Source organism: Aedes aegypti, chromosome 1 (genome assembly GCF_002204515.2).
Source record: "Aedes aegypti strain LVP_AGWG chromosome 1, AaegL5.0 Primary Assembly, whole genome shotgun sequence".
Classification (NCBI taxonomy): Eukaryota; Metazoa; Arthropoda; class Insecta; order Diptera; family Culicidae; genus Aedes; species Aedes aegypti.
Window position 1 is genome coordinate 142,897,000 of NC_035107.1, and position 22,067 is coordinate 142,919,066.

General features: G+C 40.1%; 1 protein-coding gene across 1 annotated transcript; it reads left to right on the plus strand.

The window, feature by feature from the left end:
• Positions 1-758: 758 nt before the first annotated feature.
• On the plus strand, positions 759-9,690 carry LOC5577258 (beta-lactamase-like protein 2 homolog). Its single transcript, XM_001656311.2, has 4 exons — positions 759-1,020; positions 7,320-7,486; positions 8,936-9,252; positions 9,331-9,690. The coding sequence occupies exons 1-4, from the start codon at positions 902-904 to the stop codon at positions 9,586-9,588; spliced, it is 861 nt and encodes a 286-aa protein (XP_001656361.1). The 5' UTR covers positions 759-901; the 3' UTR covers positions 9,589-9,690.
• The last annotated feature ends 12,377 nt before the right edge of the window (positions 9,691-22,067 follow it).

Sequence of the window (22,067 nt, forward strand, 5' to 3'; positions counted from 1 at the left end):
AGGGTGAAAAAGATAAGCCCCTGTGGCGTTTTTGCCAGGGTGGTTGTACAGCTGTCAACTACAAACAAAGCTCGCCTAACAATCATCTCTCGGGCGGGTCGGCCCAAACAGCATCATCTCTCACGCGGGCCGACCCAAACAGCACAGGTCGAAACGCGGGCCATGCCACGCAGCAGATGCTGATGCATTTCAACACTCAAACAGCGGGATGTCTAGCAGCGTTTTGATCCAAACGAATACACCCACAAAACATGAACGGTAGGCGCACCTCGTTGCGTATACCCCCCCTGGTTTTTGCCGACTCAGTGAATGTCAAACATGATCTAAAGTGTCAAGGGTCAAATCTGAACCTATTTTTTAAATTAAATTTTAAATTTGATATAATCGTTATTTGAACAGGAAAAAACTGCTAAAGTGGTTGCAAGAACATGCTCTTTCGTCTTATAAAATTAAAACAAGATTTCATTAAAAATTTTAAGACCCTATTGATAATATTCTTAACTTTTTAATGTAGAGGACTTGAATCATAGAAAAATTGATCTCCGTGTGAAGAAGTTGAGTGGTTTTGTTGAAGAATTTCTATGAAAAGTCGAGCGTTCGGAATTTGAGGCAAAACAGTACTCATGAAAATTTGCAATGAATAATCTGTTTGTAACTCACATTTCAAGGATTTATGATCCGCTTCAAATAAGTGTGCAAAGCATGAAACGATAAACAAATCTCACAAATCCCAACAACAACAAATAAGTGAAACACGCCGAATATTCCTATTGGAATAGTCTTATCAGTTTACTCCGAAGCTCTTTCTCACAGATACGCAAATCTTTCGTAACGAAAAGTTTTCCAGATTTTCAAATAAACTGCAAAGCAACATTACAACTAACTTGCTTCCACTATCAGTATGGCAACCATAGCCCCAATCACGAAGATATCCCCCAGATTGATTCGGATACTGGGCTGCAACCCGGGACCCATGACCCTGCAGGGTACCAACACCTACATCATCGGTACCGGAAAGCGGTAAGTCATCCATCATAGGGGTTGAGAGAGAATGATACCAATATCAGGGCTGGTGAAGGTCTTTGTTAAGAGACTTGGACACTATTCCAATGCAAGTCTCTGAAATTATATTTCTCTTTATAATAAGGCTCAATAATCCATCATTCAATCATCGAAAACTAAAATCAGTTTTTCATTTAAATATAAAGAAATCCTTATGAAAATCTATCATTTAATTATAGATAGTAAGTGCAATGTAATGATGGATTTTCATGAATATTGCTACGATTGTGAGCGAAAAAAATGGTTTGAACAATTTGAAAAACGATGATGGTTATTTTTCTCATAAATCTTGGTTCAGAATTTTTAGGAGGCTCACAAGAAACCGTTACGCGATTATTTTTCAGGAATTTCTTCTCAGATTCTAGAAGGAAAAGCCTCCGGAATTCTTCTAGTGATTTCACTAGATATTTTTTTGGCATCCTTCCATAAGTTTCTTCAGAACATATCCTTTGAATTCGTCCAGAAATGTTTCAAAAGGTGTTTAGAGGAATTTCTCAAGTATTTGCGCTTTGGAAAATTCAAGGCAGCTATCTCTAGTAATTCCTCCTAAAGATAAAAAAAAATCCTCCAGGTTTTTCCCCCTATGTAGCAGCCCTAGTAGTTACTCTATCAAATTCCTAAAGGAGTTCTGTCTTGAAAATTTCCAAAGGTTTATTCAATAGTTTTTGCAAAGCTGGTAGCGACTGAGTGTCTTAAAAATAGGAGCTTTAGAGTTCTCTTGCCTGATGAAAGAAACCGAGAAGCAGCCAAACCAAGAAAACAAAACGAAACCTAACAGGGTTCAGGCAGAAGATTCATTTCATTTATTTAGTTAACATCTAGACAAATAACACTGAATCAACAATTTCACGCCACAATACTCGGTTCGTGGCCGCATCTCTCCATCCTCGGTTCTGCCCCACGCTCGTCAAATCGATACGCACTTGATCCGCTCACCTGTCCGGCATTCTTGCAACATGCCCTGCCCATCGTATCCTTCCAGCTTTAGCCACCTTCTGGATACTGGGTTCGCCGTAGAGTTGAGCGAGCTCGTGGTTCATCCGTTTTCCGCCACACACCGTTTTCCTGCACACCGCCGAAGATCGTCCTAAGCAACCGACGTTCGAAGACTCCAAGTGCTTTCAGGCCCTCCTCGAGCATCGTCCACGTTTCATGCCCGTAGAGGACTACCGGCCTTATGAGCGTTTTGTACATGGTACATTTGGTGCGGGCGTGAATCTTTTTTGACCGCAGCTTCTTGTGGAGGCCATAGTAGGCCCGACTTCCACTGATGATGCGCCTCCGTATTTCACGGCTAACGTTATTGTCAGCCGTCAGCAAGGATCCAAGGTAGACGAACTCGTCGACCACCTCGAACGTATCCCCGTCTATCGTAACACTGCTACCTAGGCGAGCCCTGTCGCGCTCGGCCCCACCAGCTAGCATGTACTTTGTCTTGGTCCACTCACCATCAGCTCAACTTTTGCTGCCTCGCGTTTCAGGCTGGTGTACAGATTTGCACTTTTTTTTAATGTTCGGCCGACAATGTCCATATCATCCGCGAAGCAAACAAATTGACTGGATCTCGTAAAAACCGTAAACCGGCTGTTAATCCCGGCTCTCCGCATAACACCTTCTAGCGCAATACTGAACAACAGGCACGAGAGTCCATCACCTTGTCGTAGTCTCCGGCGGGATCCAAACGAACTGGAGAGTTCGCCTGAAACCTTCGCACAATTATGCACACCTTCCATCGTCGCTCTTATCTGTCTCGTGAGCTTCACGATAAAGCTGTTGTCGTCCATGATTTGCCATAGCTCTACGCGGTCGATACTATCGTATGCTGCCATGAAATCGATGATAAGGTGATGCGTCGAGACCTGCTATTCACGACATTTTTTTGAGGATTTGCCGTATAGTAAAGATTTGGTCCGTTGTCGATCGGGCGTCAACGAAGCCGGTTTGATAACTTGCCACGAACTCGTTTACTACAGGTGACAGATGACGGAAGATAATCTGGGATAATACTTTGTAGACCGCATTTAGAATGGTGATCACTCGGAAGTTTTCACAATCTTACTTGTCGCCTTTCTTGTAGATGAGGCATATTACCCCTTCCTTCCACTCCTCCGGTAGCTGTTCTGTTTCCCAAATTATGCCTATCAGCCGGTGCAGACAAATGGCCAGCCTCTCCGGGCTCATCTTTATGAGTTCAGCACCGATACCATCATTACCAGCAGCTTTATTGTTCCTTGAGCTGGTGAATGGCATCCTCCCTCAATGTGGGGGCTGGTTGGTTTCCATCGCCTGCAGTACTGACGAAGGCATTTCCTCCGTTGTCCCGTCCTTCATTGCCTGTGCTCTCAGCGCCATTCAGGTGTTCGTCGAAGTGCTGCTTCCACCTTTTGAACACCTCAGGCTCGTCCGTCAGAATGCTCTCATCCTTATCCCTGAACACTCGGCTCGCGGCACAATGCCGTTGCGGGAAGCGATAGAACTTCTGATAGAACTTACATGTTTCTTGCGACCGGTACAGCTGTTCCATTTCCTCGCACTCCGTCGCTTCCAGGCTGCCTTTTTTTTTCTCCCGAAAGAGGTTGGTCTGCTGTTGCCGTTTCCGTCTATAACGTTCTACGTTCTGTCGGGTCCCTTGCTGTATCATGACCGCCCGCGATGCATTCTTGCATCTGTCTACATTGCTCGTCGAAACAATCGTTCCGTCGACTCCGTCCCACACAGAGGACTGACACGACTGTCATCCTGCATACATTTCGGCTCTTCCTCACATCATTTTTGGTCCTCCGCGTTTTGGTACCCACTTTCTGGTCGGTTTGCCCTAACGTGCTCCTTATTTTAGAGTTTACGGTCCATGTGCTGCTAGTGCTAGTTTCTGGCAATTAAATATAGTGCGTTCAATCGTCGTATTTGATGACGATTTTCCTCTTTTCAACATTTTGTTAAATGTTTTACGCATCAGTGAGGTATCATTGATGTCTCCTATCCAAAATATCATATGTTTTGTCAGTCCCAAAATATTCAAAACAAAAACATTGGACGCCATGTTAAATCTATGTTGGGCTCATTTCATCCCCCTGGTCCCACATACTCGACATTTCTCTCAGCTGCATTGTTGATGGCTGCTTTTAACGACGTTCTCCAGCAGTCCTCAAGAGGAGCTTCATCCAGCTCACCCTCTTCCGGTAATGCAGCCTCGAGGTGCTGCGCGTATGTAGCTGCGACATCCGATTGTTTAAGGTGATTATAGAACGAAGCCACACCTCAAATTTTCAAGAGCGCAAGGCTTAAGAACCAAACAGCGCTTCGCGTTGAAAATTTATCCCCTGGTTTACCAACCAGCAAGCAAGTAATTTGATTAATTTTCAGCGCGAACTGTTGTCAGATTCTCCAGTCTTGTGCACTTGAAAATTCAAAGTTTAGCTTCGTTTTATAATCACCTTAAGCAGCTCTAGGTCATCCCGGGGCGGCCGTCGGTACCGTACGTTGTTAACGATGGAGTTTTGAGCGCAGTTTAACCATCACCAGCTAGATAGTGGTCAGAGTCGATAGGTCCTGACGTCGATAATGTCGGAGAAGTACCGGCCATCAATCAGAACGTGGTCGATTTGTGATTCTGTCTGCTGTGATGATCTCCAGATGTATCGGTATGGAAAGCTGTGCTGGAAGTAGGTGCTACGAACAGTTTTGTGAAAAATTCAATTTCTCATCACTCACGCTTGAGTTGTCAGTCACGCAACTCAGCAGTCAAAATATCATGGATGAGTTGGCTCACCTTTTTGACTCATTGTCTCGTATTTCCCCAGTTTACTCACACACGACAATAATTTCTTGTTAGTCTGGTAAAATTATAATAATCCTTTCTAACGTAAACAACAACACTTGGGTTTCACGTGTATTTAACGGGTTTTGCGACTGAAATATTTTTTACGGTTTGAGTTGATTGAGTGATTTTGCATCAAAATCTCAAGCGTGAGATTTGCGAAGCAGATCTCTAATGAATTTGCTCTCACGGGAGAGCGTTTCGATTGAGATTTGAGTGTGGGTCTATCAACACTGGCTACGAATGGCCATATTCTTGGAGGCGGCGAAATCAATTAGTCGTAAGCCGTTTTCGTTCGTCAGCCGATGGACTCATCCTCCTGGCCAACTTGAGCGTTTAGATCTCCTATGACGATTTTGGCGTTGTGGCTTGGACAGCTGTCGTACTCGCGTTCGAGCTGCGCGTAAAAAAGCGTCTTTCATCATCAGTGCGGTACTCCAATCTACTTTTAAATCTCTCTATTGAGATTCTGCTCAGAGGAATACATTGAAAAGAGTAACAATGTATGTTGGAAACCAGTAGCGCGGGCTTTCAAGACTTCTTTGAGAAAATATCAAAGAATTATTGAAGATTTTTTTTGTAGGAACCTTAGAAGAAATTTTTGGAGCAATTGCTGAAGATAGTATTAGAGAAATCCTTTGTAGAAGTTTTATATAAATTCAGTAAGGCAATTTAGTAGGAAATCGCTAATAAATTTTTTAGGCATGTATGGACAACTTATTGATTGAATTTTTGAAAATGTTTTGACTTGAAGGATGTTCCAGTGAAATAGATGGATGAATCATTGGATAAAATTTTAGAGGAATTTTTACTTTCTTGAAAAATTTCATAATGAATTTTTGGAGGAATTCTGATGATTTCGAAATGATATTCGGAGCAATTCCATTTTTGTTGTTTTGGGTAAATATGGGTAAATCCTTGGTTATCCTAAACAATTTTTTTTTTCGAAAATTTCCTCAAGAAAATTCGTCGAACTTCTTTAGAAATTTCCAGAGTAATATCTAAACATTTTATCTGAAATTTTTCTGTTCAAATTCCTAGAGTAAATCATGAAAAAAACACATACAGTAATACAAAATTACAAAAATGTCTTCGATCTTTGAGAAATGTCTGGTATGCTATGAATATTTTTTTCAGCATTTATCCGATCAATATAAATTATATAATATTTAAAAAAACAAGCCAGTCTTCTAAGAATTATGTTATTTTTCTGTTGTTTTCCACTCATGAAAATATCGTTAATCCCTCTACCGGCAGCTTCATTTTTTACCGCAAAAGCAAAATTTGAATCGCTATAAACTTTTTATTTCTCGATATTTTTGCACCATGTTTTCACAGGTCCTCAAAAACTCTTCTAGTTTCAGAATCTGTGTTTACTCCTTGAGGGACCGACGCGTAGCCGTAAGCCACTTAAATTTCACAGGCTACAGAATTTTTATCGTATTCGAATTTTCACTCTTCGGAACAATACAATAATGAGAGTGAAAAATGAAGCAATTTGGTGAAGCCGTCTTTGAGAAATGAGCATTTTGGTGTCTGGTACCACGCTAACCAAATAAAGAAATTGAAATGAATGCTCAACCGATTTGTATGATTTTTTTTCAGAGTAGCTCTTTATTACCTGTCGTTATATAGTCCACATTTTATTTATTTATTTATTTATTTATTGATAAATTGGCCAAAAACAAAATGGTCGCCAAAGATACTTTGTATGGAGAATGTCGGTCCCTCAAGGAACATCGGAATATCTTCAAAACCAGATCACCAATGATTAATATCGACACGGAAGAGTTGTTTGATAACTTGTGAAAAAATGGTGAAAAAATATTGAGAAACAAAAAACTTATCACGATTAAGGGTTAAAAAAGGGATTAAAACGCTTGAAAACAATAGAATTTCCCAAACTCAAAACCGACCAAAATGTCGCTCAAAAATAAGCTTAATTAGATCTCTTAGCGTTTGAGTCCCTCAAATAACGTACCTTTCAATTTCCAGTTTAGGATTAAAACATATTTGCCAACGTTTGTCCTATCCATTGTTTCGAACGTGGACGCGCCTTTGTTGGAAACTCAAAGTGTTTTAATTTTACAGTCAAGGCTTTATGTAGAATGCTTTTTCTATATCTAGCAAGACCAGAAGAATAGCTTTCAGATTTGTTGAAACGAATCAAATTTTCGAAATCCGAACTGTTCATTGGTAAAGAATTGAATTTTCGTCATTCTGTTCAAAATGACCTTTTCAAAAAGTTTACTGATGGACGAAAGTGAATTGATTGGACGATACCTAGAAGCTTGTGCAGGATGTTTGTCCGGTTTTAAAATTGATACAACCATGGCATTTTTTTTTCATTTTTCAGGAAATTATGCCAATTGAAAACATTTGTTAAATATATCTAGCAAGAGTGGTAAACTAACTTATGTTGATCTTCTTTTTCCATCAGTCGCATTCTATTGGACGCAGGCGATGAAAACGTCCCCGAGTACATAGGACACCTGAAGAAGGTGATATCCGATGAGCGGATTTTGATTAATGATATCATCGTGTCACACTGGCATCACGACCACATCGGAGGAGTGGACGAGGTGCTAGATATCATCGAGAATAAAGGTAAGTGTTTAATAATTAAACTGCATAATTTCAAAAATAGGGGCCCAAATAGCCGTAGCGGTAAACGCGCAGCTATTCAGCAAGACCAAGCTGAGGGGCGTGGGTTCGAATCCCGGTCGAGGATCTTTTCGGGTTGGAAATTGGAAATCTCGACACCCCTGGGCATAGAGTATCATCGCACCTGCCACACGATATGCGAATGCAAAAAACACACGTAGACTAGCATACGCTCGCCATACACAGTTTGTTTTTGTTTTCCTCAAAGAAACTTGCACACACTTTCCAGACTTATCAAAATGCATATGGAAATATTACCCAATTTGAAATATTTACACCCGGTTTCTGGGTGTTTTTCTAAACTGAGTACATATTGTTTTCCTCTAAGGTTCACAACTACATCTACACTAGGGCATTCATACCATTGGGCGTGATAACCACTATAACTGTGGAAGTGCTCATAAGAACACTAAGCTGATGAGCAGACTCTGTCCCAGTTGGGATGTAACGCCAGAAAGAAGAAGAAGAAGAATTTCAAAAATCTTTAGCTATTAGTAAAGAAACGTCTGATTGTAAACATGTTTGAACTGGTAATATGAATGTTATAATAAATTTGGAATCAGATCAAACCTTTAAGGTGAAACATCTCGGAATCCAAAGATGGCCGGCACAATGGCCGACTTCTCCCCCTACTCACGTTTTCAAAGGCACAAAACTGGAGAAATAGTTGGCAAACGTTCCTGATCTTCTTATTTTAAGAGTTCTGCTAGTGCACAAAGCCAAAATAAAAAGTGCACTGTTGTGGGATGCTTTCTTTGCGAGATTTGTGGCCTTGAAGTTTTAGTGCAATCTTAGAAATTGATTCTGTGATAGCTTGAATTAAGTACGTCCACTCTCTGTAGGTGCATACAATAATCTGAATTTATTATTTCCAAATCTAATCAAAGCCTACTAATACACAACGATAGCACAGATTCCAAACTGTTTCACCTTAAGAACACTGTTAGCGATAACAAGAATTTTAAGATTTTCGCATGCTTCATACAAAATCAACCAAATTACCTAATCTTTTCCCGAGCAAATATTCAATTTGAGTTATTTACCGAAAATATCAAAAAAATTCTGGAAAAAATATTAAATTTTATTCAAACCAAGCCTTCAAGAGTTCTCGATTTTTCCGTCTCTTACCCCATTTGCACAACTGACTAAATGAAAAAAACTGTTGATTAGTTAAGCAGAACGAATGTAAAAGTAATAAGAATTAGTATGATTCTCATGCCAAAAGGATGTCGCTAGCCATTACAACAATCAGTTGTAATCTGCCAGTTACTGGAGTACCATCAGAATTCTCACATGTGTGCATAATTTTTTTTTACATTTAGGTTTTCTTATTTCGGCATTATACAGAGCATTTCTTTTCTGTTTCTTGAATACTAAACTCTTATGTCTTAGATTCCTGCAAGGTTTGGAAATTCCCCAGGGCCGATGCTCCGGACGGTACCATACGGAACGCCAACATCAACCACCTGAAGCACGGTCAAAAGTTCAACATAGAAGGAGCGACACTAGAAGTGCTGCACACCCCGGGTCACACCACAGACCATGTCGTATTGGTGTTGCACGAAGACAACTCGCTTTTCAGTGCAGACTGTATCCTGGGCGAGGGAAGCACGGTCTTCGAAGACCTGTACGAGTACACGAAGAGCTTGCAGGCCATTCAGGATGCGAAACCATCGGTTATCTATCCCGGTCACGGTAACATTATTCTGGTGAGTGTTCATGTTCCACACGAATCCAATAAATACGCGTATTTCAACTTTTGGTAATTCGCAAATGTCCCCTTTCAGGATCCGGTGGAACGCATCGCCCAGTACATTAGTCACCGCAATCAACGGGAGTCGCAAATCATGTCGGTATTCGAACAACAACCAAGCACTCTGTTCGACGAGATGGACCTCGTTAAGGAAATCTATAAGGATACCCCGGAACACCTGTGGAAAGCAGCAGCCTACAACGTTAGTCATCATTTGCGGAAGCTTCACATTGAAAAGAAAATTACTCAAGATGGTGACAGGTGGAAGCTGGTTCCGCAAGCGTCACTCTAACAATGATTTATCTGAAACATTAGTTGTTATGTGGTTGTATTATTTTGTTGCTGGTATAATGTAGAACCTTTGATGAGCTTAAATATATACAATTTCAGTTTACACCCTGCACATAATTTGAACATTTAAAAAGAAAATTTACACCATCAGTGAAAGATTTTTTTGTTTGATGAAATTCGACTTGGGCGGGAATCGAGCCCTCATTCCGTACCAAAGAATGCTTAAATGACAGACGCCGTTTTGGCCATTCCTCAGCCTAGTGACAAAATCCACAAAAGCAGGAAGTTTTTCAGCCAAGTTTTTCCAGGATTCATTATATAGCTTTTTATTCCTTTATCATTCTGTATCATTTCAAACATTAAATACATTAATTTCTCAGATCTAGCTGGTCTTTGTTAAGCTATTATTAACATTTTGTCAAAGACACATTTGCCGTAGTAGTTCAAAAATTTTACAGGTGAATTTAATTACCCGGCTTATTAGGGACTCGTTTTGTTATAAACTTAACCTAAATATATAAACACTCTGTTTGTGTCCGCATATTATCCGTATAAACTTTGAACTTTTTCCAATATAATTCCTACATAGTTCACTATTTTGAACTATTATATTCTCAAGCACACCCCATGACTCGCTTTGTTTAACTTTGTCTGTGGTTCAACTGTCTGACGTCACTAACCGCACGACCATGAAGCCCACAGATTTGTTTGAAGACCCGAAGAATGTACTTTAATTTAATATAAAACTACCAATTTGTCTTTGTATATCTTTGTATTTTTTAACACTTCAGTAGTCACGCTATTGTATTTTGTACAACACTGGTGAAAAAAGCTCGCCTTTCGCTCACAACAGCAGCGTGGTGGTTCTGACGGTGGCGAACCGCGCGACGACTGGAAGGTTAAGAACTATGATCAAAAATTAATAAATGATTTACTTGGATTGCATACGGAAAAGTTGTAGATCTAGGTAAAACCTACAACTTTGCTGAAGGCAGCATACCGTTAACTTTAAAATCTTGTGAGTTACAGGCGAATTTCTTGTTTTTAAGTGTATTAACTCAAGAGCGGTCGCGCATTCAGCCATCACCAGCGCCATCTCGCTCAAGCTGTGTATGAAAAGCGGGCTGTTTTCAAGGTACGTGTACTCAGTACACGCATGCGACCGATCTTGGGCTAATGAAGTGTATTTTCTCAATTTACAAAAATCACGTTCTCACAGTTTTTGCAGAAAAAGTTTCCTAATGTGTGGTTTTTCGAATACTGCTAAAAAATATCGAACCAACTCTACGAGTTATGGACGTCTAAAGATTTCATAGTTTTTCAAATAAATTAGCTTATAACTTCAAAATCACAAGCATTACAGACTTGCAATGTTCAGCTAAAATGTGTAAGTTAGACCAACATAACTGATTTTTCTGGTCCACCCTAAGTTAAAACTTTCAGAATTAATTTATTTAGTTCAAATGAAGAGCAATAGCAGAAGTGTCTTCGACAACGTTGTCGTCAAAAGAAAAGGCTTGAGTTAAAATTTGAACTTAAATAAGGGGCACCCTATTCAACTTTTTCCTTGAACGATACAAAACTCAATTGCAAATATAACTTCTCTAAAGATATCGAACGTCTAAAATCGACGAGAACAGAGAAAACACTTTTTTCCTTACTAAATTGTCGATTCGGACCATTGTGCAATGTTCTCACAGGTAATTTAAATTCCACCCCTTTTCTTCCTACAGGAATTTTTCGTGGAATAACTTACGAAGCAATTCCAACGGAAAAAAAATATTTGATGAGTGCTATTCAGGATATTTCTCAATTTAATACCCTGAAAGTCCTAGTTGTGTTTTCCTCTTTTAGAAACCCTTCTAGGATTGATTTGGTATTGACTGACTCAGTCAACTTTGAAGCCAACAGGTTAATCATGCTTTGACTCTGATCATGTCCCTATTTCATTTCAAATATCCTATGAAGCGATTCTCAATCCTATCAGCTCCACTTTCAATTATTTACGAGCCGACTGGAATACATGACTGCACTTAGATCCAATTCAATAAGAAATGGGACTTTCCGCCTACTCTCGAAGTGCACATTTTAGCAGCTCTTATATTATTGATCAATAACTGCGCCGGCCAAGTCTTTACAGTTAGGGGGGTCCGTATCCGCCTTGATGTTCCGCTTTCGCTTCATAAGCGGAAGGTCATGGGTTCGATTTCTAGCCCCTCCACAAAAAACCTGTCCAGCCATCAGAAGACGCCGCACGGAGGACCGTTGTTTGGGGAGCAAATCCATCCTCCATCAGTATCAGATGGTGACTGAGACAAACTGACCTTCTTCGCAGGCAGCTAACTTCAAAGGACTCAGGAACACGGCAAAACGAACCACCGCAAGAGCAATGGACTATGGCTTATATGGAAATCGATTGGACTAACAGCAGATCACTCTCCTACCTGATCGGTGTGAGAGTAAAAGAGTAGAAGAGAGTGAAAGTAGATGTAAATATAGATTAGTTGAAAATAGATCTGTATCGATAAAGAAGATACAGATTGACTATGATTCCGGCACAGTGGTGGCCACGAGTACAAAGTGCCTTCAAATTCTCCACAACCATCACGGAAAGGGTGTTAGTGAGAGATAAAAAAGATCTGCGAATCACCTGCGATCCATGGACAAGGAAGAAAAATATTACTCTTACCTAAAATTAGTTTTGAATTATTGTATCGCGGTGATAAGATATTGGTAAAAGATAAAAAAAGTACGTTGGCATACATAATGTCGAGCTTTTCAAAAGTTGTTTTTAGTACTTACTTGATACTTGATGGGCTACAATTCGCTACGATGAATCTGCGCCGAATGGATGAGTCTTCTACACTGGGCTCGGTCCTGGGCCAATCGCTTCTAGTCGCCCTGAACGTTAAGTGCCCTAAAGTCCTCATCAACTGCAAAAAGCCATCGTGTGCACGGTCTACCACGAAGTCGGCGGCATCGTCCGGGTTCTCTGTTCAATTTTATCTTTGCTTGTCGTTCTTCCGGCATACGGGCAACGTGATCAGCCCAACGCAGCATGCCGTGTTTAATGCGCTTGACAATATCCACCTCTTTATACACTTGGTACAACTCGTGATTCATGCGACGCCGCCAGATGCCGTTTTCTAGTTTACCGCCGAGTATGGTTCGCAGCACTTTACGTTCAAACACCCCGAAAGCTCTCCGGCCGACTACCTTCAACGCCTATGATTCATGACCATATAGGACAACCAGAAGGATCAGTGTCTTGTATAACGCGAGTTTTGTTTTCGTTTGCAGGCTACGGGACTTCAGCTGGTTACGGAGCCCGTAGAAAGCCCGACTCGCAGCTGCCATACGTCTTTTCACCTCGCGGGTAACATCATTATCATCGTATATCACTAGTGTTCCAAGATAAACAAATTCTTCGACCACTTCAAACTTTTCACCACATAGCACCATTTCGCTACCACTAACACGTCCGGACCCACGTTGACCACCAGCTATCATGTACTTCGTTTTTGTAGTGTTAATCGTGAGCCCGATCCTCGCTGTCTCCCTCTTGAAAGGCACGAACGCCTCTTCGCGTGTGCTAATGTGGTACCGCTTCTCTGCACACCGAATCTCCTGATAGCACCTTCGAGCACTGTGTTAAGGCCGCACGGGACGTCATTATAATCATCCTATCCATTTGAAGAAGCAGATCTCAAGTACCACTCCATATATGGATGTGAAAAATTTATCACTATATTCTATATATGTGGTGCACAATCGATTCAGCTTCATCGGTTCACTAAAACTCGAGATTTGCTTCGGCAAAGTTTTGATGATAATTGTTAGAGTGAGACAAAAGATAGGGAAAATAACACGGTCTCCCGTGTCCCCTTAAACAGCAAGTTAGAAAGAGAGTCACCCTGTTTCAATCCATCTAAGGTTACGAACGATGACGAAATCTCGTCCACCACTCACACACTTGATTTCGATCCATCAAGCGTTGCAGGAATCAGTCTAATCAGCTTTGCCGGAAAGCCATGTTCGGACATAATTTGCCATAACTCGTTTCTCTTCACTTAGTCGTACGCTGCTTTGAAATCAATAAACAGATGATGAGTCTGCAAGTTGTACTCCCGGATTTTATCTAGAATTTGACGCAGGGTATTCATCGTTGATCGGCCCTCTCGAAAACCAGCTTGGTATTCGCCGACAAAGGACTCCTCATACGGTCTCAATCTGTTGAACAGAATTCCAGACATGATTTTGTACGCCGAATTAAGGAATCCCTCGATAATTGGCGCACTCCAGTCGATGCCTTTTCTTGTACAAAGGGCAAATGAGACCTTCCAACCAACTAGTAGGTTCCCATATCCTCCAAATGATACGGTGGAGGAGTTCGTGCAGCTGCTCACTTCCGTGTTTGAGAAGTTCGGCCGGAAGCACGCCCAGGTAACCATTAAGCACTGTTATAAGCGGAATATGAGCCATTTAACGGCATTTCAGTGCCTACTAGCTTCATAAAACATTTTCAAATGCTAATAGGCACTGTGACCCTCAGGCACTGATATTGGTCTTATATGGGTATATAACGCTTTTTTTAGTGCTTGTAAGCCCTGTGTAAATAAGCTGTTCAAACGACTGTCAATGCTGTTCAACGGCCTATTGTCATGACGTTTGCAAACCAAAACAAAAATTAAGCGGGATTGCGAAGCCAAAAGAAATTTCATATCGCGCTCGCACCTACGAAAAATATCGTAGGCAGCTGGCAACGCATGAGAAAATATAGTGAAACACATTTATCTGCCTCTTTTTCTCACACCCAAGACAATGCAAATAATGTATCCACGAATGCATCTTCGAAGTCCCGAAAAACTTTCAGAACGAATCTGCGGTGGAAGACGTTGCCATGAATGCTTTGATATATGCTGCATTGCTGCACTATTATGATGCTGGAGATTTTTAGTTATAAATCAAAATATGTACTAAATCGATTGTAAAGGTTTGGGAAGGGGTGGAGGGGGGTTGGTTTGTTGGATGATTGGCGGTTAGTTTTTCTGTGGATTTAGCTTTCGCCGCCCTGGTATGTGGTAATAAACATCTAGACGCATTCCATCAGGACCTCGCCGGCATAACCAGCATTGCTCATGATTTAGCAGGAAAAATATACACATGCCGCTGCAATGTTAACTCTTTCAAATACGATGTTAAACCTACGAAATCACTTGTGCATCAATGGAGCAGATGGGAAAACGACGAGCATTACCGATAAGAACACCGACAACTGCAGTTTGAGCCTGGATCACGCAGCAAAAAATACATCCCAGAGGAAAGCATGAGAAACAGAAACATTTTTTTTTTCTTTTTTTGCCGCTTGCTATAAAATTTTGACATCTCTCATTTTAGTGACTCGGTACGAATAGGCTGTTTATCAGCCGAATAATTCGCCAAAAATGGCTTTTTAACAACCCTTAATTATGATATAGATCCTGTTAGCCCTGTTGGCTATGCCTTTTATTCGACTATAGAACCGAGTTGGTGCTAGTTTTTACGGCTTATTGGTTACTTGGGCGTCTTTCCCTGCAGCCTTGTTGTTCTTCAGCCCATTTATAGCTTTCTTTGCCTCATCTTGCGTTGGATATTCCACAGCCTGTCCATCGTCATCGATTTGGATTCTGTTACCAGATCCACTTCCGCAATCTCCGTTTAACGATGACTCGAAGCACTCTTTCCACCTGGCGGCCACCATTGCTTTATCCGTCAGCAAGTTTCCTTCAATGCCGTTGCGGGAGACGGCGCTGTTTTTCTCCGCACACCATTGACGGATTCGTAGAACCGTCGCATGTCATTCTGTTCCATAGCTTCTTGCGCCTGAGTAATTACTGCCTCTTCATGCTCCTTTTTCTTTCTGCGATGGATCCGTTTTTTCGGCTGCCCTTGCTTCCTTGTACCGCTCTCTGCTCGTACGGGTACCAGACACCAGCATCCGGCTTCTAGCCAAGTTCTACTCGTTCGTAATTCTCTGGCACTCCTCGTCGAACCAACCGTTCCTTGGTCTTCGTTGAACAGTACCTACCACTTCTCGCGCTACTGTGCTGGCCGCTCCGTGGACTGGCTCCTACAGATCGCTGAGGTTGACGCTTTCGTTGATTTCGCTAATCCGATCGTCCAGCTTTTGATGGTAGTCCGCTACTACACCATCCGCTGACAGGCGCTGCATATTGAAACGCATTGATTTTCGATTCCTAGAACTCGAAACGGTTGATAATTGCGCTCGAATTTTGCTTACAACGAGATTGTGGTCTGAGTCGATATTAGAACCCCTGAAAGTTCTAACATTGATGACCGTTGTCGGCCGTCTACCAGACCATGGTCGATTTGGTTGCAAAGTTCGCCATTTAGGTGTTGTGCCGTGTTTTGGGCATTCTCTATATGTCTTGTCGATACATTCGTAAAACGCGTCCTTCACGTCATCTGGTTTGTCGTTAGTCAGTGCATAGACGTTGATCGGGTTGTAGTGGAAGAACTTGCTCCGAATCCTCAATACGCAGATCCGCTCGTTGATCGACCTTCACCTAATAACGCGTTTCATCTGCTTCCCGATCACTATGAAACCGACTCCGTGTTCAGCTTTATCGCCACCGCTGCGATAGATGTATTTGAATGCGGTGTTAGCGACGGGGTCTACAGCTCTGAATTCACGTTCTACAGATCTTAGCCAACGCACTTCCTGAATAGCAGCCACGCTGCCATCTTAGTGTAGCTGACGTGATACAGCATTTCATACTCAATCGTGTTTACCTCAGTTTGATGTTAATTCGATCCGTGTCCGTGCTGATCTATATGGGTTGGCTTCTACCACAACGTTTGATACATACGACAGATTATTTGCTCACTCGTGATGGTGTTGTTGTTAGTACACGAAAAGGAAGAAAGAAAGCTATAAGTATCAGGATTGAACAGGAATTATCGAGTTATTATTGAATTACGTTTGACTACATCGCTGATTATAGTCAACGACATCAAAAACTTTGTGTTGACTATTGATCTAGTTTTTCTCAATCCCGTAGGTCAGTATTGCTATAGGTCCTTTGTAACATGCTTATTGGTATTTATACTAATGATTTTGGTCAGTTTGTTTTATTCATTCATTCATATTCAAATCTGCTCTCACCTGTTTTCATTTAAATCGTCGTAAATGAATTTCTATGTGTTAGAAACTATACTATCTATTTATTATAATATTGCGAGAATGAAGTTATTGTAGTTTTATGATACCAACATAATAGATGTGGTTTTCAATTATGATTCTAATAAAAGAAGCATGACAAATTAACATTTGTGTCACATTCTACTCGATGGATCCTTAGCCATTCTCCTCATTAGTCAAGATTATAACCATTTAAACAAAATCTATCCTATCTGCATCAAAGCGTGGCTACGGCTCCTGTTGTCCCGATGCCTGGTAACAGGATGGCCGTTAGATCACATGCGTAAGATTGATGCGTCTATGCCAGATGGTTGATGACACGGCATTAAACAAATATATCCTGATGTGATACTACCACGACTGGACATGTCTTTGGTTCCCATATTAGTGATAATGGGGTAAGCCCACCCATCGCGTCAAGATTACACGTCCTACCCAAGTAACCAGTAAGCACGACAATGCGGCACGGTAACATCATTATATGCGCATATAGGGCAATCATTTAATGCATGTTAGTTGTTAGTGTTGAGAAAAGTCAGTTGTTTTCGCCAGGGCGAATATCTTGTGCTTTCGCGTACGCAGCCTTTGCGTTCGCGTATGCGGCCAAGCGGCTGGTACACGAGGTAAATAAATGAATGAATGAAAATGGATAACTCGAATAGTATGCAAAAATATAATAATATGATTCTACTATCTGACTAATTCATTTTGATGGTTTTTATTCTTTTGAGGGATTGCCGTTGCCACACTTTGATCCTTGTTTTATGATGATGAACATTCCTCATTTTGCGTCTAGAACCTGCGACACCCATATTGTTAAAGTCTTGCTCCTTTGCTCCTTCGACCACATAAGATGAATATTATTGGGAAGAAAAGTGACCAATTTAAAACCATCACTTTTCCCTGTCATAAAACCTGCGATTGTAGTAGTGAGAAGATTTATTTTTGGCTCCCTCTTACCACTATATGCAAGCACAAAGCACGTGGAATATCTGTCAAAATACTGGAGGGCATTTAAACATGCCCTTTATGCAAATATAGAGCTAATATAGTGCATATTTAATGCCTGTATGCATCAGGCTTAGAAGCATTAATGATGCAGTAATAGGGTTTCTACGCAGTAGAAGTGCTATTATTGGGCGTGTAAGCATTTGTAGTGCTATTACAATGCATGTATGCATCTATGATGCTGATTAGGGCTTATTATTAGTGCTTATGGTTAGGGGAGGGAATTAGTAACCTATCTTATATTGAACATGAATATCTATCTTCTCGCACTCGTATAATGCAAACTGGACGCGAATAATCTTGATTCCGTCACTTGCTCCAAAAGAACATGCAACAGAATAAAAACACACACACACTACTCTTTTCAATTAAGAAACAACCATTTTGAAAATAAAGTCAAAAGGCTCAAAGCCCTTTTGAAATTAATCTAATATTGAAATAAAAACAAAGTCCATACCGACATTGAAAGAGGGAGACAAAATATTACCAACTTATTGCGAATAGCAGTTTGAAAACACGCACAATTTTATTTAAGGACTCACTAGTGCAATTGAAAATCAAGTTACTCAGGATGTTGAAAGTAATCAATCAAGAGAAAAATTTATATATTAATATGAATATAAAAGCCCCTGGCAATGATGGAATTTTTTACATCAAATGTTAGAACATAATAAATGTCAACAGAAAAAATACATAATTCTTAGAAGACTGTTCACTGACACCCCTTTGCTTCTGGCTCCCTCATTTTCACGCCAGTGGTTACCACAAGACTAAGAAAGATTTTTGTCATTACAGGGTTAGTAGCGATTGAGTGCTTTAACAATAGGAAATCAGTGACCTCATGTCTGAAGAAAGTGACCTAAAAGGAACCAAAAAGAGGCCGAATAGAGACCAAACATGAACCAACAAAACAAAACGAAACCTAATAAGAGCCAAGAGATAAGAGTTTGATTCTTCAAAGCTTCAGACAATTTCGCTTGGAATTTTATCAGCTATTTATTCAGATTTCCTCGGGAGAAATTTCGTAGAAATCTTTAGAAGATGTCCTAAAGTAGCAACTGAAGAATTCGGTTGAAGGATCATTGATAAAAAGTATCTGGTGGAAATTCTAGGATAGTTTTGAGAAAAAATCGAAGTAATACATGAGAAAATTACATGATTACATTTTTCTGGAGCATCCATTGAAAAATATCTGAAAGAATTTATGGGAGAATTGGTAGAGAAATATTTGGAAGAATTTCTGGAGAGATTCCTGTAGGAGAGCCTGAAATAATTCTAAATAAAATCCCTATGTTAATTCCTGAAGCTTTTCCTCGGAAATCTGATACGAAATTCTTGAAGAGCCAGTTGAACTCGTTATCTGTTGTCTCTGAAGGTTTCTCTGTAGCCTATGCAATTTTGTATCTGGAATCAATGCAGAATAAGGAAAGTAGAGACTTTAGAGAAAATTTTGGTTAAAATAGAGACTTTGAAGACTGAAGACTTGCATTACAATAGGAACCAAGTCTCTTAAAAGAAACCTGCTACCAGCCCTGTCTCTAGGATCAATCATTGATTCAACTTGTGTTATCATTCATATTAAAATATATAAGTATCCTTGAGATTTATATCCTTTTTAACTCAACTTCATTCAACAAATTTGACAAAAATTGATCGAACTACTTGTCTTTACAACCAGTGAGGCTTTTCTTCCTAGATAACAAATTGTTAAACAGCAAAAATGTGTGAATTTATGTAGTTTTTTTACTTTGCACCGAAGTGACCCAACTAATCCCGAAATTTTCAGAAGAAACTGGCGATTTTTGAAAAATGTATCATTGAGCAGAAACTTTATCAAATATATCACTAGAATTTCTTCAACAAATCTGCAAAAAGAAAGCTTTCAGAAAACTGTCATAATCTGCTCTTAATATTTTTATGAATGATGTCACAAAACATTCCTGGGAACGTGATCAAATCGTTTTTCAGGAACTAATTAAAAACTACTTCCAGAACCCTCTATGGCAGTTCTGAATCAGCGAAAAAACTTTTAGAGAGTGTGCTCTGGGAGTGCTATAAGCATTCCCTTGAAAATTGTCAAGAGATTCAGCATTTACTTTGACAAATTATATCAAGCGTGATCACACGCTCTGAAATCGTTAGCTCCATTAATCCATTACTTAATCCATATACTCTTCAAGAATCGTCTGATTAATTACTATGGATGTTCCAGAAACTGCTTAAGAATTGCTTCCAGGAATGCTCATGGAAATTTGTCGCAGGACATATACAGGGATGGTCGTAGATATTTTTAAGAAACCATCCATTGATTCATTCAGAAGATAGAGGATAGAGGACTGCTTCATTTGTTTTTCTAACGTTTAAAGTAATTTCTTGTAAAAAATAGTTTGATTTAATTTTACAGCTTTTTTGCTTTTCAAGAATCGTGGGTAGGACAATCCTTTGACTGTCCTACTCAGGTGTTTTTATGCGTAGTACATGTCACCCCTGTCCCGCGCCACTGGTTGGCATATTTTTGTGATTCATAAAAAAATGCCAATTTTGGAACAGGACAAAATGCGATAGAGTACATGTCGAATAAAATTGTCAATAGTTTTAGAGAAAAATCGTTGCCATTTTCTATTGCTAAGTGAAAAAACACTGACAAAATTGTTATGGCAAATGAAATGTAATATGTTTTCAACAAAATGGTTAGGGGAAATTCCTCTATGCCTGGACACTTTTTGTTTTTTGATAATATCTCAGAATCTACATTAGTTTTACCGTTAATTTTTGTACAGTATAAAAATATCACATTTCATTCATTTATTTAGTTAACATCTACACAGATAACACTGAATCAACAATTTCACGCCACAATACTCGGTTCGTGGCCGCATCTCTCCATCCTCGGTTCTGCCCCACGCTCGCCAAATATCACATTATTTTAAGTAAAAACTCACATGAGAACAAAAATAAACCTTTACAATTAATTTTTATGATGGATTACATTATGTACCAAAAATGGTGTGCTCTGAAATGTGTCCTCTATGGCCGGACACTATGTCCTCTATGCTCGGACACTATAATTTTCACCATCAAAGTTTACACCATACCCATAGAAAGGCCAAGGGGTGCTTCGTATGTCAACACATGCTTTTTTTTCTATCTTTATTAACGAGATTTTTAGCCCTGGGCTAGTTCATCTTGGGACCAACGGCTTTACTTCCCTTCCGAAGGAAGTCATCACTATAACTTTTTACGTCATAGGTGACTATTTTGGGGATGGGATTCGATCCCAGGTCCTCGGCGTGAGAGGCAAGTGTTCTAACCACTACACCAGGTCCGTCCCCTGTCAGCACATGCCTTGTGGGTTCAATCTTTGCATGATGTACAGCGTATGGAGAATATTAGCGAGATCATAGGTCAGTTCCATAAACTCCTTGATCAGCGCCATAGATCGATTCGCCATATGCCGCCGTCTATGTTGTATAAGCGGTTGCTCGTATTCAGATGAAAATGTCTTCGAGAATTCAACGCGTTTATAGTTCTTCACAATTTCTTTGTCAGCTCGAAGGTTGAAGTGTGCTCTTATGTACAATCAAGTCTCCCTTACTCGACCTCCGTATCTCAATATCTAGTTAGAGAACCATAATAAAATTTGATGTTCATGGCTACCTGGATGGTCCCTTGAATCGCAGTTATGCACTGTTGCAGTATTCTGTAATACGATATCGATGGTCCCTTCATTATCGAATTATGGCGAGATGATTGTACATCATATCTTGTGGCTGCTTCTCGTGCGCTCATTTGCCTTAAAAGCATCATGTTTACAACACTTTATAAGGCCTCCAAGGACCGAAAATTTTGTTGTTTATGCTTTATTTTTGTTGCTGTTTGTTTTTTGCACCCTACATTTATGAAAAAGCGAATTATAAATTAGATCCCAGTTATTAGGCTAACATTTTCACTGTCCGGTCATAGAGGACAAGAGATGTCCGGCCATAGAGGACTTGCAATGGTTTACAAAAAAGGTTGCTTTCCTTTGAAATTCTACATTGTGATTGATGCAAAACTTACTGAAGTCAACGAACGGAGACAATTCAGCTTAAATTATAAGAATCATTTGTGGCTACACTTGTATGAAATTTTATCGTTTCACATTTTTTTTTTTGGTAGATTGTATCAGAGTGAAACTTTTAACAGCTATTGTTTGTTTACGTTTAGAAATGAAAACGTCATAGTTTGTATACACCGCAAAAATATGTTTTGTTATAATCCTGGAATACTAA